At 37.0% G+C, this 23,420-nt stretch overlaps 11 protein-coding genes and 1 non-coding gene across 12 annotated transcripts; 4 read left to right on the top strand and 8 right to left on the bottom strand.

Annotated features, from left to right (window-relative positions):
* Positions 1-19: 19 nt before the first annotated feature.
* On the bottom strand, positions 20-1,372 carry HSE1 (ESCRT-0 subunit protein HSE1; the record flags this gene model as incomplete). Its single annotated transcript, XM_003673404.1, has 1 exon — positions 20-1,372. The coding sequence occupies one exon, from the start codon at positions 1,370-1,372 to the stop codon at positions 20-22; it is 1,353 nt and encodes a 450-aa protein (XP_003673452.1).
* A 546-nt stretch (positions 1,373-1,918) lies between these two features.
* LAC1 (sphingosine N-acyltransferase LAC1) lies at positions 1,919-3,196 on the top strand (the record flags this gene model as incomplete). The annotated part of the gene is made up of 1 exon (XM_003673403.1): positions 1,919-3,196. The coding sequence occupies one exon, from the start codon at positions 1,919-1,921 to the stop codon at positions 3,194-3,196; it is 1,278 nt and encodes a 425-aa protein (XP_003673451.1).
* A 286-nt stretch (positions 3,197-3,482) lies between these two features.
* Positions 3,483-7,769, top strand: UFD4 (putative ubiquitin-protein ligase UFD4; the record flags this gene model as incomplete). The annotated part of the gene is made up of 1 exon (XM_003673402.1): positions 3,483-7,769. One exon carries the CDS (start codon positions 3,483-3,485, stop codon positions 7,767-7,769), a length of 4,287 nt encoding a protein of 1,428 aa, XP_003673450.1.
* A 386-nt stretch (positions 7,770-8,155) lies between these two features.
* Positions 8,156-10,837, top strand: NCAS0A05050 (uncharacterized protein; the record flags this gene model as incomplete). The annotated part of the gene is made up of 1 exon (XM_003673401.1): positions 8,156-10,837. One exon carries the CDS (start codon positions 8,156-8,158, stop codon positions 10,835-10,837), a length of 2,682 nt encoding a protein of 893 aa, XP_003673449.1.
* Positions 10,838-11,070: 233 nt separating this feature from the next.
* Positions 11,071-12,699, bottom strand: MIF2 (Mif2p; the record flags this gene model as incomplete). Its single annotated transcript, XM_003673400.1, has 1 exon — positions 11,071-12,699. One exon carries the CDS (start codon positions 12,697-12,699, stop codon positions 11,071-11,073), a length of 1,629 nt encoding a protein of 542 aa, XP_003673448.1.
* A 671-nt stretch (positions 12,700-13,370) lies between these two features.
* Positions 13,371-14,843, bottom strand: CUE2 (Cue2p; the record flags this gene model as incomplete). The annotated part of the gene is made up of 1 exon (XM_003673399.1): positions 13,371-14,843. The coding sequence occupies one exon, from the start codon at positions 14,841-14,843 to the stop codon at positions 13,371-13,373; it is 1,473 nt and encodes a 490-aa protein (XP_003673447.1).
* Positions 14,844-15,235: 392 nt separating this feature from the next.
* NCAS0A05020 (bZIP transcription factor) lies at positions 15,236-16,048 on the bottom strand (the record flags this gene model as incomplete). The annotated part of the gene is made up of 1 exon (XM_003673398.1): positions 15,236-16,048. One exon carries the CDS (start codon positions 16,046-16,048, stop codon positions 15,236-15,238), a length of 813 nt encoding a protein of 270 aa, XP_003673446.1.
* Positions 16,049-16,342: 294 nt separating this feature from the next.
* NCAS0Atrna6V lies at positions 16,343-16,416 on the bottom strand. The gene has a single exon. It is a non-coding gene; the product is annotated as a tRNA-Val (tRNA).
* A 1,581-nt stretch (positions 16,417-17,997) lies between these two features.
* On the bottom strand, positions 17,998-18,717 carry NCAS0A05000 (PITH domain-containing protein; the record flags this gene model as incomplete). Its single annotated transcript, XM_003673397.1, has 1 exon — positions 17,998-18,717. The coding sequence occupies one exon, from the start codon at positions 18,715-18,717 to the stop codon at positions 17,998-18,000; it is 720 nt and encodes a 239-aa protein (XP_003673445.1).
* Positions 18,718-19,109: 392 nt separating this feature from the next.
* On the top strand, positions 19,110-19,811 carry DID4 (ESCRT-III subunit protein DID4; the record flags this gene model as incomplete). Its single annotated transcript, XM_003673396.1, has 1 exon — positions 19,110-19,811. One exon carries the CDS (start codon positions 19,110-19,112, stop codon positions 19,809-19,811), a length of 702 nt encoding a protein of 233 aa, XP_003673444.1.
* A 147-nt stretch (positions 19,812-19,958) lies between these two features.
* Positions 19,959-20,567, bottom strand: MET14 (adenylyl-sulfate kinase; the record flags this gene model as incomplete). Its single annotated transcript, XM_003673395.1, has 1 exon — positions 19,959-20,567. One exon carries the CDS (start codon positions 20,565-20,567, stop codon positions 19,959-19,961), a length of 609 nt encoding a protein of 202 aa, XP_003673443.1.
* Positions 20,568-20,992: 425 nt separating this feature from the next.
* VPS1 (dynamin-like GTPase VPS1) lies at positions 20,993-23,161 on the bottom strand (the record flags this gene model as incomplete). The annotated part of the gene is made up of 1 exon (XM_003673394.1): positions 20,993-23,161. The coding sequence occupies one exon, from the start codon at positions 23,159-23,161 to the stop codon at positions 20,993-20,995; it is 2,169 nt and encodes a 722-aa protein (XP_003673442.1).
* Between the last annotated feature and the right edge of the window lie 259 nt (positions 23,162-23,420).

The following is a 23,420-nucleotide window of genomic DNA, read 5'->3' as shown; positions in this document are numbered from 1 at the left end:
AAGATGCTAACATGCAAATTTAGTAACGTCCGTTTTGATCCCTGTATGACGGTTCTTGATATGATGTTACATTTTGGTGTGGATCCTGAGGATAATAATTTTGTTGATATTGCGCAGAGTTTTGAACCGAAGGACCAAAAGAATGTGCTTGTGAATTCATTGGATTTTGGAAATTGGATTGAGCATAGCCTGTTCCAGGTAGTGGAGGGGGTTGCGCACTACCATAAGCCATGGGGTTACTGGTATTATATGAATTTGCTGCACGGTCTAACAATCTGTTATATGTCAATTCAGCATTCCCTAATATTTGATGCAATGATGTTAAGTCGTCCTTTTCCTGAGCATATTTGCCAATTAATCTTGTAATTTGTGGCCTTAAAGGTGTCACTCCTCCATAAATATCATTAATTTCAGGATTCTGTGTGATGGAACTTGGATCATTTGTATTTGAATTTGATTTCAAGATTGAATGCAGTTGATCCACGTCGTTTCTTTGTTGTAAGATTGCAGTAGTCCTTTCATTCTCCATTTGAAGTTCTTGAGGTGTTGGATCACTAATTGGAGTTACATAATTTAGTGGGAATATACCAGTGTTTCCACGAAGAGTTCCTCTCCACCAGTCTTTATAAACTTGTTCCAACACCGTTATTACGTCACCTTTGACAAAACTGAGTTCATCAGCTTCTGGACTAGATAGGTCGTATAATGCTCTCACTTTCCTTATTATATTTGGTTGTTGAGGTTGAGGTTGCTGATATTGGGGTTCCTCTGATAGGTTATTGGTGGTCGCTGTTGTCACCGCCGTAGTCGGTTGTTCTTGTTGTTGTTTCTGTTGCTCATATTCGGTTAATGAAAGTTTCAATGCTTCTTCTAGTTCTTTATCTTCCTTTTCCACTGATGTTGTTGTTCTTTCCGTCTTTGGTGGTAAAGATTTGGATTGTTCATAGAGATAGGGGTTTGCTTTCTTGATCTTCTTATACAGATCATGCATTGACTTCAAAGATGGGTCAGATTTAAACGATTCCGATAATTGTTCTACCACTTTTGCAATTTCCTTCTTCAAAGTCAAATGAATATTTTTCTCATCAATCAAATTCCACAATATACCTGTAAATTTTTTAGAACTAATGCATTGTTGCAAACGAGACCCACAATTCTCAGCCAGGGAGACAATCAGGGATAAGGTTCTCATTATGACATTAGCATCTGTCTGTTCTAATCTCTTCTCAATGATATCTATTGCCTGTTGACCATTGTCTTCTGGATCTTCTTTGACGATGTCGCACACCTCGATAATGTACTGCCAATTGTCAGTTCTTAATCTTGCATCTGTTGCCTTGATAATAGAACTTCTAAGTTTGATGTTCACCATTGTGCTATATGTGTGTGAGTGCTGCTTGATCCTGTCAGTTGTGCTACCTTCTCTACATTATAATGGTGGCAATTTAAGTCAAGTTATCGAAGGGGAAATTCGGCGAGCGCTTATTCCATATCCCGGTCCACCTTGCACGTATAAATTTGTTCCGGGATTGTTATAAATGGAAAACCTCATTGAAACCATCTCCAACTTCCTTCATTGTTCCAAGCACATTCCAGTACCAAGCATTCAACTGGATTATCATATATACAAACAAACAGACACTGTTATTTAGTGGCAACTATGTATTACCCGGCTAAGAGAAAAGCGTGTTTCCCGGGTAACTCTTTCACCAAATTTTCAAAATTTCAAAATTTCTAATTTCCAAATCCCTGCATTTCGTCATCGCCATTTTCCATTTTCCATTTGCCATTTTTTCTTCTCTTCAGGAATTTGACGTGTGCAAACAAACAGGAAAGTAAATAAATAGGGACCTATTGTTTGGCCTATAACAACACAATACCAAATAGGGTCTTCCAGGCGCATATCTCAGCTCACACGATGTCAGACCCCTCTCCGTCGCTACCACCACTAAGACCAATGACCTCTTCCAGCAAGCTCTCCGTCAGAACTGCTGCCAAGACAAGAGCCAGGCGTACGTCCTCTGTCGGGAGAATCGACTTGGGTGACACAGTCTCTGGTCTTGGAACCATGTTCGAAACGAAGGAGTCCAAGGCGGCCTCTATGAAGAGAATGCATGAACTGACTCAAGCATCCAGAAACGATAAAGATCTAATCAAGAAATTTTGGCTCTCATTCAGAGAAATGAACTATCGTCACACATGGATTACACCTTTGATAATAATGGTCATCGTCTATAGTGCCTACTTCACCTCCGGTAATAGAACGTGCACAAACCCATTGCATATGTTCGTCGCCGTGTCTTATCAAGTCGATGACACGGATGAATATGCTAAGGGTATTAAAGATCTTTGTTTCGTGTTTTATTACATGATATTCTTCACGTTCTTACGTGAATTCTTATTAGATGTTGTATTGAGACCCATCCCAGATATATTGCATGCTAATTCCAAGCATAAGAGTAAAAGAATCATTGAACAAATGTTCTATATCGTCTATTATGGGTTTTCAGCCCCATTTGGATTATACGTCATGTATCATTCCAATCTTTGGCTATTCAAGACTGCCCCCATGTATGAAACATACCCTGATTTGACAAATCCATTCTTATTTAAAGTCTTTTACTTGGGTCAAGCTGCATTCTGGGCACAACAAGCATGTGTATTGGTTCTTCAATTGGAAAAACCAAGAAAGGATCATCAAGAAATGATCTTCCATCACATCGTCACTTTACTATTAGTTTGGTCATCATACGTGTTCCACTTCACTAGAATCGGTCTAGCAATCTACATCACCATGGACATTTCGGATTTCCTATTATCATTATCCAAGATCTTCAATTATTTGGATTCCCCTTTCACACCACCAGTATTCTTCATCTTCGTCACTACGTGGATTTACTTGCGTCATTATATCAATATCAAGATATTATGGTCCGTCTTGACGGAATTTAGAACTGTCGGAGACTACGTATTGGATTTCGCCACTCAACAATACAAATGTTGGATCTCTTTACCCATAGTGTTCACTCTCATCGCTGCTTTGCAACTAGTTAACCTGTACTGGCTATTCCTGATCTTTAGAATCCTTTATAGAATGGTATGGAAGGGTATCGTGGAGGATACAAGAAGTGATACGGAATCAGAATCAGAGGAATCAATGACTCCAACGGACAGCAATGCCAAGAAGAACTTTTAACAAAAATAAACTCTATAAAAATTATATACTCCCCAACCTCATAAGTAAATAAATAACCCCAATTACACACCCTCATTGATTGGTAACACCACGTTACGTTCGCCAAGTCACAAACCGCATTACATCGCATCGCATCGCATAGTGAGAAATTTTAGAAGCAATTTGAGTAGGATAATCCTCCCATTCATGGGACGTCAAAAACACCACCCACCTTGGCTGTTTTCTTCCCCCTTCACTTCACTTTCAATCAAGCAAACAAACATCGAATTCCAGACTCAAGCCAAGTATGGACTATCACATGCATGAATACTCTGACGACGAGGGCGATCAAGATAGTTCTCATTCTGTCTCCTATCCATACGACGATGAGGACAGCGAATTCGCCGCTGATGCACATGACCATGAATCTAGTGATGATGAAGAACATGAACATGACCAGGACGAACATAGGGATAGGTTTCTTAATTTGGAAGATGCATTGAATCGTATGAATAGGGCAAATAATGAATCAGGGAATGCTGAGGGCTCATTTGGGATGAATCAGATGTTCCCGGAGTTATTATCCATGTTGAGAGAAGGTAGTGGTTCTAATAATACAGTTAAGACGAGGTTGGATTCTTTGATTAAGAATGTGGGTAATTGCGAGGAAGATTCATATATTGCCATGGAAAGTTTAAGAGAACTTTCTGAACAAATTTTAATGACTAATCAGTTGGTGCTGGATAGAGCTTTGGATAAGGAACAATTAATCACCAATATCATGACTGTATTTAGTTCACACAAAGTTAAAGATGAATTAGAGTTACAAATGCAAGCTTGTAGATGTTTGTATAATTTATTCGAAGTGAGTCCAGAGACAATCAATATGGCCTTGGAGGAAAATGTACTTGTGGATTTGCAGGCATTATTAACTGAAATTAACTACATCGATCTGGCTGAACAGGTCTTGGAAACATCAGACCTCATTTCAAGAATTCATGGGAATGATATCTTACATACATACAATTTGAATTGTTATATCCAATATTTCGATTTTTTCACCATTCATGCACAAAGAAAGGCCATATCTATAATCTCTAATTCATGTGCACGAGTAAAGATGGAGGATTTTGAAACTATTGAGAAATTATTCAACCCATTGAAGGACATTTTCATAAATTCAACGGATTCTATAATCTTGGAAAGAATAATCAATATCTTATATGCCTGTGCAAAGGGAATGCCCAAGGATTCAATGTTAGAGACATTGTTTAATGAAGATATATTGAATCACTTGATTCAATTGGTTTCTCACTCTGAAACTTCATTGGAAAATAAATTACATTGCCTCGATATCTTGTCAAGGTTAGCTGATATCAGTGGGGTATTATCAAGTAAGCTTATTGAATCAGCTAACTTAGCAAAAATGCTAGATGATTGTCTTCATGAATATAGCAAATCACCAGATGCTCCACTGCATGAAACTTTGATGTTCGTTCCAAAACCGTTATTAAATAGTATTGCAAGATTTATTGCTCTATTATTCCCAACTGAGTCGGATAGACTATTATCTGCCGATGCTAGTAAATCCAATTTTATTGTTGATGACGATGAGAAACTAAACACTCTAATAACTGTTGTGACCCCCATCCTAGTGGAAATATACGTGAATAGTATAGACTTCGATGTCAGACGTTACGTTGTACTTGCTTTGATAAGAGTTATATCATTTATGAAATCGGAAACTGCTACACAAATTGGCCCCTTCTTAATCAAATTAATTGGTTCAGCATTGGCTCAAACCGCATCTAATTTAGATAAAGGTATGACAAACGTTTTGGAATTGGATGGATTACTAGTTGGTATATTGTCAATTTTGGATATTTTAACAACACGCTTTGGTGATAAATTTATTCCATTGATTAAGAGGGAAGGTATTTTCCAATTAATTAAAGAAATTCATGACCATTTCCAAGGTATTCATCAAATCACATCTCTCCATTATGATGATTCTGATATTAAGAACTCACCCTCTGAAGGTGATAATGAGGATCATCTCGAATTATCAGATGGTGACGATGAGGACGAGGATGAAAGCTACGATTATGACATGGGGTTCGGTGATGTGGATATTCCTGAAAGTGTAAAGACGAAACCTATGAAGTTTCACATATTTAAGCCGCTAACTTTAGGATACGTTGAAAAAAAGTCATTGCAACTCTCAACAGCCCTACTGGAATTATTTGGTGAAACAGACGCATCTTCAAATGCAGAACTAGCGCATATTTCCCAATTTGTTCAGAAATTGCGTGCCATTGATGTTAGTTTTGATTGCACATCTGAAGATGCATGGTATCAATTATGGACAACATTGAAGGCATTGCTTTTCAATAATGAATTTGAAATTTCTGGATTTGAACTTATTTCTACAGGATTAGCTACTGCATTGGCCGAGTTTTTGGAACGATACAATTCATGGGTAACAGTAGCACAGAGGATATTTTATAATGTTTTTGAAACACAATTGAGAACTTTTGTGAATATCTTACATTCTGGGTTGAATAGAGTTGAAAATTTCGATCTTGTTGAATGTGGACTACAGGGAGAGGAAGGCGCTGTGGCATCATTGGGGAAACAAATAAGGATTGATCTACGTTATACTGGGGAGCCTCCAGCTCATTTAGATTCATCATTTTCATCTCCTACAGTTTCCATACATTGTATTGCATCCTTTGCCACGTTGAATGATTTCTTAAAGCATAGATTTGTAAAGGCACAATTCTTAAGTACCATTTTACCAAGATTCTCTCCAGCAGAGACAAATGAAGAAGAATCTACAATGTTGCATGATGACGATGCTAAGAACTGGACTTTCGAATTTACATTTGATGGGAAGAGCATTGATATGAATGATACTATTTTTGGAGCCATTGCTAGAGGATTCATTGCAAAGAACAAAAAAGTGTCAGATATATGGAAAGAAACTCAAGTTATCGAATTCAAGAGAACTCCAGGCAATACTGATGTACCAGATCTCGAGTCAGAAGAGAACTATAGTCTAGCCAATATTTATTCAACAAGGGCCTTAAAGGAGAAGGATGATGGTGATTCACTTGCGTCCTACAAAATATTAGAATTGTTAAGGTTTGTCAAAGGTTGTGGTACTGAAAGCGATATGTTCATTAATTCTAAATTAAGTGCCAAACTATCGAGACAATTGGACGAGCCTTTAATTATTGCAAGTGGAATATTGCCTGACTGGACTTTACAATTAACGAGAGAATATTCCTTTCTATTCCCATTCGAAACAAGAATGTTTTTCTTGCAATGTACTTCGTTTGGATATGGTAGGTTGATTGAGCTTTGGAAGAGTAGAAACAGTGATTCGAAAATACTGAACAATGATGAACAGTTACAACAACTGGGGAGAATGGTTAGACATAAACTACGTGTTTCAAGAAAGAATATGTTTTTGACGGGTCTAAAAATCATAGGCAAATATGGATCTTCTCCAAGTGTCTTAGAGATAGAATATATAGATGAAGTCGGTTCAGGTTTAGGCCCCACATTAGAATTTTACGCTTCCATCTCTAAAGAGTTTGCTAAAAATTCCTTACACTTGTGGAGATCAGAAGATTTTGATAAGAAGGCGAACGCTACTGATGGTGAATCAAGTTCCGATTATGTTAAAGATTTGTTGTTCCCAGCACCATTGGATTCGAAATGTGATAATGCTAAAACTTTAGAACTTTTTGAATCTTTAGGTACATTTATTGCCAGATCCATGTTAGATAGTCGAATTCTTGACTTCCGTTTCAATAAACTATTTTTTGAGTTACTTCACAAGAGGTTCACTAAAGTTGCTTTATTAGATAACCTTGGTGATCTAAAAGGCATGCTTCAAATGCTCTCTCGCGTTGACGAACAACTGGCAAAATCCCTAGAATACTTATATGATCACAAGGATGACAGTGTATCCTTGGAAGCATTATCGCTAACCTTTGTCTTACCCGGGTACAATATTGAATTGATTCCCGATGGAACTAATACTTTTGTAAATGCTACGAATGTGGAAGATTTCATTCAAAAAGTGTTAGAGAGCACATTGGGGAGAGGTATCGAAAAGCAATTAGATGCATTCATTGATGGATTTTCCAAAGTTTTCCCCTATGTTGCCTTACTAATTTTAAGGCCTGAAGAACTAACTGAATTATTTGGACGCATTGACGAAGATTGGTCAACGGAGACACTTTACAATTGTATGAATGCAGACCATGGTTATACGATGGACTCTCAAACCATACATGATTTGATTTCTATTGTAACCCAATTTACAGTGCAAGAGAGAAGATTATTTTGTCAATTTTTAACCGGGTCGCCAAAGCTTCCCATCGACGGGTTCAAGGGCCTAAAGCCAAAGTTCACAGTAGTGTTGAAGCATGCGGAAGATGGGCTTACGCCTGATCAGTACCTACCCAGTGTTATGACCTGTGCCAATTACTTGAAGCTGCCTAAGTACAGTAGCAGGGATGTCATGCGTGCGCGTATCCTCCAGGCTATTGAGGAGGGTGCGGGGGCGTTCCTGTTATCGTGATCCCGATAACTATAGACACATCCTCATACACACACATATATATATATATATCTAACAGGTACATAGGTACACAACGCAACCATTAATTAATTAGTTAATCCATTATTCATTCATTACGAAACTTGTCGGCCAAAATGGAAAAAATTGGAAGCGAAAATTTGGAGCGAACTTCGAAGAGCCTAAGAAAAGAGCGCAGTCTGTTTTAACTAGCATTGTTTATTCCATCCATTTCTACAACACTACATACACAAGCTTTCTTAACGTTGCCACTACCTTATCAAACGCATATCCCACCTACAGACGGTCTTCATCTTATTCATACATTAACGGAAGTAAGCAGCAAGACGTGCGTACACTAAAGAAAACGATAATTCACCTCAGAGATTATGACGGACGCAAATCGTTATAGGGAAGCAGATCCAAGCACACACCTGTCACAGAAATCAGAATCCAGCAGCATTTCTACTGTGAATCCTGAAATACACGTAGAACAAGAAGACGTTAGGTCTTCCGAAATGGAACAACAACATAACTATACATCTATGGATCCAAAGAATATGGAAGCACGCGTGCAAATTCCCTTGAGTCCTTCTCTTAATGGGCAATCGGAACAGCAACAAACGTCCGTTTCTTTAGATGATCCTATTCAATTCACCAGGGTCTCATCCTCGTCTGTATTGACTAACTCTTCCTCTAATGACAGTACGTCTGAACTACCAAGTACATCTATGAATGGTAGAAAGGAAGTATTAGGTGTCGTTAGTCCAACTACCGCTAACAGCACACCCAAAACCATTTCCAATATCAACGGATCGAGCAACATCACTCCCACGTATCAGGATTCACAAGAACTTTCTACGATAGGTGATAATACAAACTCAACAATTCGAATCTCCAGTTCGGATAAGAATATCAATAGCACTTTAAACGATACATTCACCACAACTGATAGTACTTACGATTTAACTGAGATGCAGCAGCCCGGTTCAATGGTTTCCACTACCTCTGAATCTAAATATGGTATCAGGTCGAGCACACCCGTCACTTCAAATTCCGTAGGGTTACCAAAACATATACCAAAATTCAATACCACAACAAAGATATCTACAATCCCCAATATGAAAACGGCTAGACCCGTTATCAAGCCATCTGGATCCTCGAACAATAGTTCAAAGGCCCAACTTTCCTCCTCCATTGCATCATCCTCCAAGACTTCTTCGACGACATCATTCCAAAGTTATGATGGGAAAACCAAAGGTAGTAGTAATAGTAGTCTTATGAAAGGTGTATTTTCCTCGTTTGTACAAAATATTAAGAGGACATCACAGGGAGAAAAGAGGAAATCTAACAGCAGCTCGGTGAAGATATCAACTCCATATAACGCAAAACATATACATCATGTAGGGATAGACTCAAAAACAGGTGAATATACCGGTCTTCCCGAAGAATGGGAAAAACTATTAACTTCGAGTGGTATCTCGAAAAAGGAACAACAACAAAATATGCAAACTGTGATGGATATCGTCAGATTTTATCAAGACGTTTCAGAATCTACTGGGGAGGATAAGGTTTTCAAGACTTTTAATATTGAGGGTTCGGATAAAACAAAGAGTAGTTCTTCACCATCCTTGAGATCGAATTCAAATTCAACTGTTAATAAATCGGAAAATATTGTCACCCCAACCTTAGGCTATGATTCTCCTAGGCAGGGATTTAGTGCATTTGAAACACCTTCACGTACATCAAACCTATCATCACCAAAGAGAGATGTATCAACCGCTTCCACCACAGGCTCAATGTCCAGTCAAAGTGCCAATGTTGCCAATGGTAAATTTATCCCAAGTAGGCCAGCTCCAAGGCCTCCTGGAAAGCAAGGTTCACAAGGTTCGCCATTTATCACACAATCGAGCTCAGTATCGACTACACCTATTGGTACCCCAATTAGTGGTCGTCATTCAACTTCTCGAACACCATCTCGTCAAACCACGTTGAAGAAGGAAGAACAACCCTTGCCTCCGCTCCCTCAGAAGCAGCAAAATGAACCTCATATCCCACCAATTCCAAGAACGGATGCAAGAATGACTAACAATAATAATATATCAAGAGAAGCTTCTAGGAAAAATAGTGAGAAAAAGAGACTAGAGAGAGAGCATCGTAAGAAACAATTGTATGCAAAACTAAAAGAGATTTGTTCAGAGGGTGATCCAAGTAAGATATATACCAATCTGGTCAAGATTGGTCAAGGTGCCTCTGGTGGTGTCTATATTGCCAACGAGATCGGTAGTAATGAATCAGTTGCTATCAAACAAATGAATTTAGAGAAACAGCCGAAGAAAGAATTGATTATAAATGAAATCTTGGTCATGAAAGGTAGTAGACATCCAAATATTGTTAATTTTATTGATTCATATCTTCTAGATGGCGATCTTTGGGTTATTATGGAATACATGGAAGGTGGTTCATTAACGGATGTTGTAACTCATTGTATATTAACCGAGGGGCAAATAGGGGCAGTTTGTAGAGAGACATTATCCGGTCTTCAATTTCTACATTCGAAAGGTGTCCTACATAGAGATATTAAATCAGATAACATTTTATTGTCTATATCTGGAGATATTAAGTTGACGGATTTTGGTTTCTGTGCTCAAATAAACGAAATTAATTTAAAGAGGACGACAATGGTAGGGACGCCGTATTGGATGGCTCCAGAAGTTGTATCAAGAAAAGAATACGGCCCTAAAGTGGATATATGGTCTTTAGGTATTATGATAATAGAGATGATTGAAGGTGAACCACCGTATTTGAATGAAACTCCATTAAGAGCACTATATCTTATCGCTACTAATGGTACCCCCGAGTTGAAGGAGCCTGAGAACTTGAGTGCTGTCCTAAGAAATTTCCTTGATTGGTGTCTGAAGGTTGATCCGGAGCAAAGAGCATCTGCCACAGACCTCTTAAATGACGTTTTCATAACAGAACATGCTGATAAGAATGAGTCATTGGCACCACTGGTTAAGCTAGCCCGTATGAAAAAACTAGATGAGAACAAGGATGATGATGACTTTTAATGCGATCTTTCTAGTACTCAGAAACATGGGACTATATAAACCAGGTGTTATTTATTCTTAGCGGTTGTTTATAATACAATAAATATTAATATTTTAAAAAGTTGTATTTTATACTCTTTGATTTTTTCTTTATTGAAAGTTAACCAACATTGTCCTCTGTATCCTCTTCTATATATTATGTGTTGCATGTCCGCTTAAGATTATACTTAGAAATTTTTTTCGTCAATTGATCGTTACGTTGAATTACCATTTGAAACGTCTCCTTTCAAAAAAGAGCCGTCAACACTGGATGCTTTTGTTTGTGAGCTTCCCTCGATGGATACTTGCACAAAAAACATTTTGGCTTGGTTATTGCCTATATTTTTGAAGGAATATTTATTGAAAGATGGTATTTGGAACGTAGAACCTGTGGTTGCAACAAATTTTGTTTTTGAAATTGTTACTTCTGTAATTCCTTGAATGACATAAAAGGTCATGAATGTATGTAATGAATCACCAAGTTTTTTGTTACCTCCTTTAGGTAGTTTAAGTTTGCCACTAGCGAAATGCTCCCTGTGCTTATCGAACATAATTTCAAGGGTAAATTTCTCGTTTTTAGTATCCTTTGTACTTTGCATCTCTGACATATTTGGACCAAACGCAATTGTTTCCGTGCCTTCTTTATCTTTGGCAATATTAACGTTCGCTTGGAGTATTCCATCTTGAAGCCAATCAGCTTCCATTAAGGCACCAGACCGTATTTTCGAAAAAATGTCTGTATTCGCAGATATGTTTTTTTTCTCCTCCACAGCTTCATCCAACGTTTGTTCAGTTAATGTTTTCTGTTTTGCCTGTCTTCTTTTTGTCTTCCTCTTCTTAGCTTTTCTCTGTTCAAACTCATTTTCGGATTCATCAAATGTTATTATCTTGGCAATTTCTAAAACAGGTTTGGCCGATTTTCTCTTGTAAACCACTTTTTCGTTTCTCCAATATTCTAGTGTGGGTATTTTTACTCTTGTTGATCTTCTTATCCCATCTGGTCCTATCATCGAATCATCATTTATGACTTCAAAAGCCTGTCTTTCAATACTTTCATTAGCTTCCTCATCTTCCATGGCTGATTCTTCTGATTCATATCGCATGCGTCTTTCTAGACCAAGATTCAAATCATCAGATAACGAGTCATCATCTTGATTACTCTCTTCCTTATACTCTTCATCGATGGATGGTTCACTTTCCGCATAACTACGATCTTCATCACTTTCTATTTCATCTTCTAATAACGCGTTTTCAGATGTGTTGAAGGTATTGTCCATCGTAGTTTCGTAATCTTCTATGAGATCAGGAATCTCATCCTGCAGATAATCATTATTATTGTATGATTTTTCATTTATTAGACTCTTTTCATTATTGTTGCTAGATACGTTCAGGTCATATTGTGTCGAATACCTTGCCTTTGATATTCTAGGTGCCGTCCTTGAGAAACGACTTGATAGATATCTGCTCCTATGGCCTTCTTCCGGTACCTCATCTTCTTCTGGAATAGCTGCTAGTTCATCGTTACTGGGTTGAAATGGGCTTTGCAAATTGGAGGCTTGGCTCAGAACTGAGGTTCTCTTTACAGTATCTTTAACATTCAATTGACCACTTAAATCTGGAGACTGTTCTAATAACGACAGAGGTAACATGTGTTTAGCATCTTCAACAGGTAGTAGGGATGATGTCCTTCTACCACTACTTTTCCTCCTCTTGGTGATCATATTAGTGTCATCATCTTTGAAGAAATCATCAATATTCTCCATACTAAACTCATCTTTTTTAATGTCATCTCTTACATTCAGACCGGTTTTACGTGATCGTATACCTAGATTCATATAATCCATCTTGGCTCAAGATTCTCTAGTTTATATATGTTATTGGCGTTCGTTCTGGAAAGGATCTCAGTTAACCATTCAGTAACTGTAGTCGTGTTGTATATGTTTAAAGCACTAATATTTAAGATGAGATTTGATACGCGTACAATATGTGCAACTTTCCATTTCGCGTTCTATTGTTTACCCCGAACATTCAAATTTTAAATAATAGTAACGAAGAGCCCAATCCTAGACCGTTTCTGAACTCATTATACTTTAATATTTCTAATAATTTTCTACAAAAGCTAAATACTATGCTAAAAGCTACGCTGGCTTTTTATTACGGTCTAAATACCCAGTGGGAGGATATCTCGGGACCCTTTAGAGCACGACCAACAAATTTCAGATAGATCTGCGTAAAGATCAGTAAATGGAACATGGCAGCCAAACAGATATAACATGTACAGGGAAACACTTTATATCCACCACATTTATCGACCATGAGGTTTACTGTCATGAGGAGTAGGAGTGGTTCCATCCAAAATATCCTGGCTTTCTCAATTCTTGGTGGGTCGTCCCCGTTAGGAGGACTCCTGTATCCTGATATTAATTTGGAGGAGATTACGGTAGTGATCATTTCCGTTCGTTCAAAAATTAGTTCTCCGCCAAACCAGTCTCTCAGATACTGCTCATACAGAATATCATTTAGAAGATTTTTTACCCTCTATTGTAAAGAAAGATGGTTCTTCCCAGAATATGTAATTGTTGGAAGTCAAATATTTCTTCACCTGTACTCTTACTTTGGATATACCTCCGACACTATGCATTCCTCTCCCTGTGATTACAGTTAGTGGCTTCACATACAAGGCTTTATTATTTGTTATACTTCTTTTTGCGTTCATTTCTCTTTCGGATAATTCTTCTCCCCACCAGATCTCTAAAGCTTTCTTCAACAACTCTACCGCTGTGGATGGCAAAAATCCATGGAAATCTAAAGAATAAGTTTCAAATAGACGGCTTATCATTTGCGTTCCCTCTCTGATTCCTTTGGGCTCGTTTAACAGTGAGCTTGCACCTCGAGTTTCTGGTTTGGAATTAGAAGGCTTCATATTTTTCTTGTAACTGTCATATTTAGGTTGTTTCTTATAATTAACTTCGATAAAGTTAATATCAACTGTATCCCTTGCTGTGGTAAATGTTGCATTCGCCATGTTATTTTTAATGATGTATAATGCTAGCGCCAAAGTTTTATCGACATCTCCATTATAGTAAATAATACATTGTCGATAAAACTTCGGACTGATACTCTTCAAGGTGAGATTTCCATTGACTAACTCCTGCAATTCAATCACTTTTTTATTTTGAAGTGAGTATATGAATTGAGCCGGTTCTGTTTTATTATCCTCATCCGAGTGCTGTTCAGCGTCTGACGTTAAAGAAGTATACATGTTGGCTTGTCTATTAGTCCTTATCATCGGATGAGCAAACCCTCTGTTTGTTTGAACACGACTTCCAGCATACGAATGATTCTTACCCGTCGTAAATGGAAGAATCTTTTCAGTTTTCCTTTCATTGGGATGAAGATTATTGATTATATCAATAATTGCAAGTACTGTGTTAAATTGGTTATTCAAAAATGCTTCTCTTGCACGTCCTTTTGATACCATGGTATACTGAACAATTGTATCGATATTCGCCCTCATAGAATTCCAAGAATTTTTTTTAGAAACTACCTTGTCGTTTGGCTCATTGTTTTTTATACTCCATTCAGCATTTTCTTGTTCGTTTTTATCTTCCATTGATAACAATTCGAAATTCAACAATTCTGATATTAAATCATCTGCGTTTTTAAACTTCTCATCTTTGTATAATAGTCGTATCTTGTTTGCATCTATGTTGGGAAACATTTCAATTAATTCGGTGAGAGGCATACCCTTTTCATTACGATGTGAGTCAATAGTTTCGTCGATGGCATTTATGGGATCGCTAAGTATAATGGAACATGCTAATTCAATATCATTTGATGAACTTATCAAAGCGTTATGCAAGATGTCAATTGGTTTGTCCGGAAACATTGAGACTAAAATTGAAAGTAATTCATCATTGCTAGAACTCGTGGAAGAAGAAGAGGAAGGATCAGTCGCTTGATTCAGTTTAGAATCATCATCACTCATTAGGTGAGTGTCGTATGGCGTACAAATAATTGTTATTGAAGTCTAACAGATCGAATGGATTCATAGTTTATAGACTTATATGATGCCGCCGATTTTTTCTGATTGTTTGCCTAGGCGACACATATTAAAAATGGAAAGCATTACAGTAAAAGAGTGCAACAATATCTAAAATGCTGAGTATTAAGGATACCTTCGTAGAACAAAAGTTCACCATTGAATGCCACCCATTCTATTCTTGTAATTCTCTTTGATTGAAAAAGGGTATCTCTTATTGCCCGGACCATATGAATGAACACCGTTTAAGTATGATTATACTAAATAAAAGGTAAGTTACTTATGATAAATATCTGCCAAAACTCGATAACAATATCCTATCGCCCTGTATTACATTCCTAATTGGAATGGCTAACCATTTGGACCATTTCGTCGATGGTAGATTTCCTATAACCGACACCGTTACCGGTACAAACACCTGATTTTGATTCCTTTAATCTATCCAACACAAAAGAGATGTCAATATCAATAGATTCCGCCACTTGGTTCAAATATTCCCATGTAGCGGGCACATTTAGCAATGGATCATCAGGTTGAAGCACAGCTGGTGAATTCATCCTACTTAATCTTTCCTCTTCCAACATATTATGGAATGACTGATCTTCCGTCGGAAATGAAAACTTGTGAGAATCAGCTCCCATATTTATGGCAGCTCCCGTCATTGACATATTATTATTGCCATTATTATTGTTCTTCAAAAGACATTGATTTTCCTTTTTCACTTCCGTGTTAAAAGTTTTTAGATTTTCAATTTCTTTAGTCAACGACAGTCTGTTCTGTTCACTCTTCAATAACTCATCCTGTAACCTTTTCAATTCATTCTCTTTTCTTTCTCTAAATGCCTTTTGTGCAGCTCTGTTCTGTTCCTTTTTCTTTTGCTTTAAATCTAGCTCTTCACTTTTGGAGTTCTTGTTACTACTAGTAGAGGAAGTTATGTGGAGAGGTGTGACAGGAGACAGTGAAGCAGTCAAAGGTTGGTGAGAAAGTGTGTTATTATTGGAACTTGAGGAAAACGATGATGGTGCCGGAGCCATCACGTTCGGTTGATTTGTGGTGAAACAACCATCGTTTTGTAAATCAGTAGGGGTCAAGAAATTCATATTTTCAAAATTTGGTATATTATTTTCGTTGCTTCCTTGCATGGCAGACATGTCATGGAATATATTTTGGGGATCCCATCCGGATAAGTCGTGTGGCTGTGGTTGGTCTTGGTGTTGTTGCTGTTGTTGTTGCAGTTCCAAAAGGGAGTTTAAGTCTAGGGGGCTTTGTTATTGCATGGTATTCTTGTTTCACTGCTATATAGATCTTTCCGGCTCTTGGAGGTATAGTCAGATTGAATAAAGTGTTTCCAATAAATTCGATGGGTTTCGTATTAGTAAACTGTTAACGTAAGAAGAAAAACGGTTATATAACCCCGGTGAAATTCAAAAAAATCATAAAAAAATTGATTTCGCCCAGGATCGAACTGGGGACGTTCTGCGTGTTAAGCAGATGCCATAACCGACTAGACCACGAAACCTAATTAATTATGATTTGTTTAGGATAAAAATACGTTTTCAAGATGTAAAATAAGCATGTGCTTCCAATACAAACTTCACTTTTAATGTGCTGTTAAAAGGTCTCAATGCTGGTCTTTTTAAAAGAGCTTGTTTTAAGGTGGGTAATACATCTTTTCATTTGTCCCAGTTGAAATTCTTTGTATTTTGTTTAGCAAACTCTTGTAGTGGTCTAACAATAGTAGAAGAACCTTTAATAAAGCAGCGGCAATATCCTATTTAAACCTGGGGTGCATTGGACCCCTTTCTTATCCTTTGCTGGGTCCACTTACCTTATACACTCAATCTTTTTTTTGTATTTGCAATAAAACAGTAGCTTTTTTTAAAAATAGGTATAAATTCCCTTGTAATATATGATCTATGTATTTTTTTCTTTACGTATACACTTTTGAAGATAGCCAATTTTCAACTTTATTATTATATTTTTGAAACTGTTATTCATTACAGAGCAAAGCATTGCTCCTTTTCAGAATATTGATTTTTGATTCTAAGTGGATTAACGCATGCTTGTTTTTTGGAAACTTTCTTTTTAATGTAGTAATCTAAGCACCATCATGAGTGTCGCCTGTTGTCTCCAACCCGCTTAAAACTATTAATCCAAATATCAAATGAGTAAAAATTTTATTAGCTTTTGAGGTCTTTGAAAATGTTTGTGTCCTCAATAGAAAGGAGGTAAAATCCAAAATCTTCAAAGTTCCAGTTTCTTAAACATTTGACCATCTTAGGAGCATATTTTGCCATCTTATGCACAAGTTTGTCAAACATAGGTTTTTCAATTTTAGTTAACGTTAAACCTTTGACATACCATTGGAGTGTGCTTTCAGGAGAGCCAGTTGATTGATCTCTGAAAATATCATTAGAGTCACATAATGTTTGAATTATAAATTTATGTTTATTTTCTAGCTCCTCGAGGTAAGTAATCACATTTTCAACTTTGGGGCTCTCAAAGGTATTCAAGGCATTGTTGTTTTCCAAAACAATTGCTTGTGCCATACTTTCCAAGTCTATGGACGACAAGCAATTGAAGCTTTGAAGAAAAATCAAAGCTACCCAAAAGAAGTAAAAGAACAACATGATTGAAAATTCTGGGGGTTGATTTGTTTTTGAACAAGACGAACAAGGTGAGAAGGCTTGGAACGCAATTTGTTTCTTTAAACTTTTTAGGTATGAATATTTCATCTTTAAGGGCACCTGTTCGTGTTAGCCGCCAACCTTGAAAAAAAGGTCATCTTTACACGAACTACTAAAACAAAGATTTTACTACAAGTTGCATGGTTCGGTGGTAACGTTAAGGAGAATTGGTTCAATAATTCAAATATTTATAAAAATATTTCAAAATATTATTTTTGTTTGATAAAATAGCCATAGTTGAATATTAAATAAAACACTAAAAAATAAACAAATGTCAAAGTTCCATATTTTAAACCTATTTAATCTCCAATAACTTCTAGTTCTTGCAAAAAGCTTGAAAGTGGATTTTCTGATTTAGACATATATTACAAATGAATTATTTTAATATTATTTCTTACTTAGTTCAGACCATCTTACAATCCCATGTTGATATGTGTTTGCTCAGATTCTAACTTGATATGATCAACAGGATTTGGCGCAGATTCATATACGGTCATTAAAGGTACCTGCTCCCTTGATTTAGATATACCCAAAAATTCACCTCGAATTTCCAAATAGTATAATCGGCAAAGTTCGTCCTCATCACTACTCCAATTATCTTCGAAAAAAATTAAGTACAGAGAGTCACAATACCAAGAATTATTCTTCGGTAAATGATGTTCAACTATATCAGACACAGGCATATCTGTTTGGGGACTTTCTACCGTATGATGATCTTTGAAATTTTCTATGGTTTCAAAATCTAAGTTCCCTCTGTAATTTTTTATCAGTTTAATATTCTTTGGAGAACTGAGTTCTCCCTCTGAATCATCATCACCGTTGGTCCTTAATAGTATAGAATGTATCTTGCACGTCCCAACAAAGGGAATATGTAAAATCATCTGACAATCAGTATCACTTTGCAAATAACGTTCACAGTCATCCTTCTCACTTTGAGGTTTTAAAAAAACCTTATACATTGCTATTCCACTGGGAATATTTACCGACTCAGCATTCAAGCAGCGAATCTTGGCTGTATCGATGTATTGGAATAGTGATTGGACGGAACTGGTCTCCATAGGAGGAGTGTGCTCATGTCCGTGTTCATGGTTATGGTTATGCTCGAAATGTTCATTCTCACAGTTGTGTGACATCGAGGCTGGTTACAAATTACTATGTTTGGTCACCAAGGTATGGTAAAGTCATCTCTAAGTCATCACAGATCATTCATCTTACTACTAATTGAATAATCTTTAATCGAATAACCCGGACTTTTAAATTTTTATTTTGAGGGTAAACTTCCTTTATATTTTAGAACTGGCTGACTCTCAAACGAAAGGTTGGTTCACAATACACGATACTGTCATTCTCCATTGGTGTTTATTATCAGTATTACTATCCTCATTGTTTTTTGTTGATTAGATTGTAAAACATTCATCATCAAGTGGTAACCAAACAAGAAGAAATTTTAAGGAGTGATAGATTATAGGAGAAGGACGATTCAACTTGGCTAGAAAGCACTAATAAATAACATTATAAGAACGAAATGGGACTCTTCGAAGCCTTTTTTGGCAAGAGCATGACCCCTCAGGAGAGATTGAAGAAGAATCAAAGGGCACTTGAGAGGGCACAAAGGGAATTGGAAAGAGAAAAGAGGAAGCTTGCCACACAAGAGAAAAAAATCATTCAAGAAATCAAGAAATCTGCAAAGCAAGGTCAAATTAATGCTGCTAAGATTCAGGCTAAGGATCTTGTGAGAACAAGAAATTATATGGAGAAGTTCGATAATATGAGGACTCAATTACAGGCGATCTCGTTAAGAATTCAAGCTGTTCGTTCTAGTGATCAAATGACTAGTTCCATGAGAGAAGCTACTGGATTATTGGCCGGAATGAATAGATCGATGAACCTACCACAATTACAAAATATATCTATGGAATTTGAGAAGCAGACGGATTTGATGGACCAACGTCAAGAATTCATGGATGAAGCCATTGACAATGCTATGGGAGACGAAATAGATGAGGATGAAGAAGCTGATGAAATTGTGAATAAAGTTCTAGATGAAATTGGAGTTGATTTACATGCTCAATTACAAAGTACTCCACAAGGTGTTATGGGTAATACAGAAGATCAAGCTACAGAATCTCCTAACAAGCAAGCCGTTGTGGAAGGTATGGGTCCATCGAGCCACTCTAGTCCCGACGATGAACTACAGGCAAGGCTTAATAATTTAAAGAAACAATGAGAGAATATCTGGATTGCTTTGCCAAAAGTTAAACCTTATGTGATAACATATCCTAATTCATTTTTTACTTTTCAAAAAACTACGTGTACAATTTATGCATTGATATTTTTTATCTATCTAACTTTATAAATATTTCATTTCACTCATTTATGCCTCTTTACGAATGATTTTTTCTGTAATTAAATACTCGTAAATAATAGCAGCACATTCTTCAATTGTCTTAGTATCAGTTCTTAGATGCAATTCTGGAGATTCTGGAGCTTCATATGGGGCAGAAATACCGGTGAAATCCTTAATAACACCTTCTCTAGCCTTCTTATACAGACCCTTTGGATCTCTTTGTTCTGCGACATCCAATGGAACATCGACAAAGACTTCAATGAATTTCAAACCAGCTTCCTTATGAAGTTCACGAGCTCTATCTCTATCAGCCCTGTATGGGGAAATGAAGGAAGTCAATGAGATGGTACATGAATCAGCAAATAATTTAGAAACTTCACTGATTCTACGAATGTTTTCATTACGGTCCTTCTCAGAAAAACCAAGATCTTTATTCAAACCAAATCTGATATTGTCACCATCCAATCTGTAGGCTGACAAACCCTTTTGTAGTAATAATTGTTCTAGAGCACATGCAATGGTACTCTTACCGGAAGCACTCAACCCGGTGAACCACACGGTACAACCGGCTTGTTTCCTTAGGGTTTTACGTTCGTCGTAACTTAGATTTGGATGCCAAGTAATATTAGTAGCCATTTTTTCTTTGTTTGTACAGGAAGTTTAGTTATATTTGGGTTCTGTTCTAGAATGCAACAAGGTAACAATTCCTTTAATTTAAAGATCCGACACTTGTCCCATTCAGTGTTTATATACTCTCTCGTATTGTCGTCGATCTTGCATGTATCGTAGTCATAATACACATATTCCCACAATTTGAGCTGGACTTTTCAGAATTGGTGTGGCATCCAGAGAAAACGCGCAGAGAGTCTGTGCCACATTATTCCTGTCATGGATCACGTGCTATTGCATTGATTTCAACCATAATACGGTCTCTAATCCATTTAGTATATTTGCTCGAGTAATCATCGGTATACAGGTTCGTGTTTATCATTTTAGATCATTTTTATGTAGTGTATAGTATAGATTTGAAGAGATAGACTTAGGATAGGTGTGGGTCCAATCTAGACAGATGAGACAATCTCACTGGCATTTCTTAGAATATCCACCATTCTGTTACATTCTTTCCTTCTTTGAATGGTTAGTTCATTTTCCTTAGTCAAATCCTTCAATTGACCGCTACTGTACAATTTCTCTAACAAAACTTTTTGAATATCTGTTCTACTCTTGACAATCAATTTTAGCATCAATGCCTTAGGAATGATATCGGCCACCGTTCTCTTGACAATACCGAAGTAACTTTCAATCAACAGCTTAATAACTTCGGTTTCCGTAGTTTCTCTCTCGGTCATTTGGCCAGTGGCTTTTAAGACAGGTGGAGGTGATTCCAAAGCCGCCAATTTCTTCTTGTTTTTAGTTGTGAAGAAACCACCAAAGAACCCATTCTTATCCTCACTAACAAGGACGTCATTGGAAGGATTTTGTTGTTGTTGCTGTTGCTGTGGTAATGGTTTCCCAGTTTTAGGATCCAAGGCAATTTGACGAGGTGGATGTAATCTCTCCTCTACCATAGCCATGGCACGAGAACCTTTCAATAAATCAGGATGTGCTGTATTAATATACGTTTGTTCTGCATCAATAATGTCAGTAACAAATTTGTTCGTCGGAATCATAGATTCCTTCAAGAAATCGATAAATTCATTAGAAATGGCTTCTCTTAATGCTGGGTATCTCGCATACTTAGGTTGCGTAATAATTTGTTTCAATATACGAACCAATTCGTCAAATACTAAATTTACTAAACGTAATGATGGTTCTTCAAATCTTTTAATTTGTTGCTTGACCAGAACTTCAAAAGCTTGTGTACCAACAAACAAAGAAGGTGCCGAACCTGAACTATTGTACATGATAGTTCTGATATCAGAATCCTTAATTTGATCAAATGGATCTAATGAATCCACACCATTCTTGAAGACTTCATGAAAGACAAATGAGATTCTAGCACCACCGGATAATTCTTGACTTGTTAATTCTTTAGCTTCACCATCCAGAATTCCAGAGTATTCATTCGAAAAATCTGTAATCATACTCAAAACAATGGAATTGGATGAATCCATTGTCTCTGGACCAAGACTTATCAATTCATTTTGATATTTCTTTAATGTGTTTTCAATCTTGGCCTTAATATCAGGTAAAGTTTGTCTAATATGATGTAATAAAATAGAATTCAATTTCTTAGCCAAATATGGAGTACCACAATAATGAGCTTTGGAACTATAAGATGGATGTTCTTCAAAAAATCTCTTTTCATCCTCTAAGGCACTTCTAATGGTTTTCTTACCTTCAATATCTTTTTGACCTCTATTAATAACTGGAATGTACCCATATCTCAATGGAATAACTCTCCCCGCTAGAATATCAATAACATCAGTACCTTGGTCCATTAAATCAACCTTAGTCAAGACACCGATAGTTCTGGTACCTTCAGGATCCACTTCTCTTGCCAACTTCAACCCATCACTATTAGCCAAATCAGTATTAGCGGCATTAACAGATAAGATGATGGCGTTTGGTTTAGAAATATATTTCAACAACATATTCTTAATTTGTTTCTCAATATCAGGAGGTTGGTCACCAACGGGCACTTTAGTCAAACCTGGTAAATCCACCAAAGTCAAAGTCAAGACATATGGCGAATAAATTCTTAAATTGATTGGAATGGAAGAAATACCGACATTGGTACCGGTAACCTTTTCAGTTTCTCTAACAATTTCTTGTCTAATTTCATCAAAATTAAAAAATTTCTTACCTGGTAAATGCAAAAACTCACCCCATTCTTCTGCATTATCTTCGGATTGACTGGTAGCTCCCTTTTCACCCTTCTTAGTCTTATCAGAAGCTGGAGCCTCCTTCTTATCAGCATCGTCTTGTAAGTCCAAATCCAATAATTGTTTACTAACATCGTTCTTGGTATTCGCTTGAGGCGCAGCTTCCTTCTCTTTCTTGGATCTTCTATTAATTAACTGCAAAACCAAAGGCCTTCTAGTGACAATACCAGTACCACGTGGTAAGAAATCCCTCCCAACAATGTTTTCCAAGACGGAAGACTTACCAGAGGATTGCGAACCCACCACGGTAATCTGAGGCAAATCGATGGGAGATTGCGAACCTCCTCCTAAAGGAGCCAATGCATCCTGCAATTTGTTAATTGTGGAAATCAAGTGTTCATCCATTATTCGACGATGTTGTTTCCTATGTGAACCTTTAGCTAGTCTTTCAGGTGAAGCAGATCACCTCTTGTAGTGAATCATTCGAGTGTTCATTGTCGAGTTGTTTTGATCGCAAATTGTGATTTCTTGGCCCGTGTTCGGAAATCACCCTTTACGATCTCGCGAGTAGAGTGAACACTAGATTAGATTATGAGGTTTAAGTAGTCTCACTACTACAGTTGCCCTTCTCAATTCAAATCCTCCAGAAAGTGACTCACTGAGA

This window comes from Naumovozyma castellii, chromosome 1, assembly GCF_000237345.1.
Source record: "Naumovozyma castellii chromosome 1, complete genome".
Lineage (NCBI taxonomy): Eukaryota > Fungi > Ascomycota > Saccharomycetes > Saccharomycetales > Saccharomycetaceae > Naumovozyma > Naumovozyma castellii.
The sequence above is the reverse complement of the archived record's forward strand: the minus strand, read 5'-3'. Positions and strand labels throughout refer to the sequence as shown.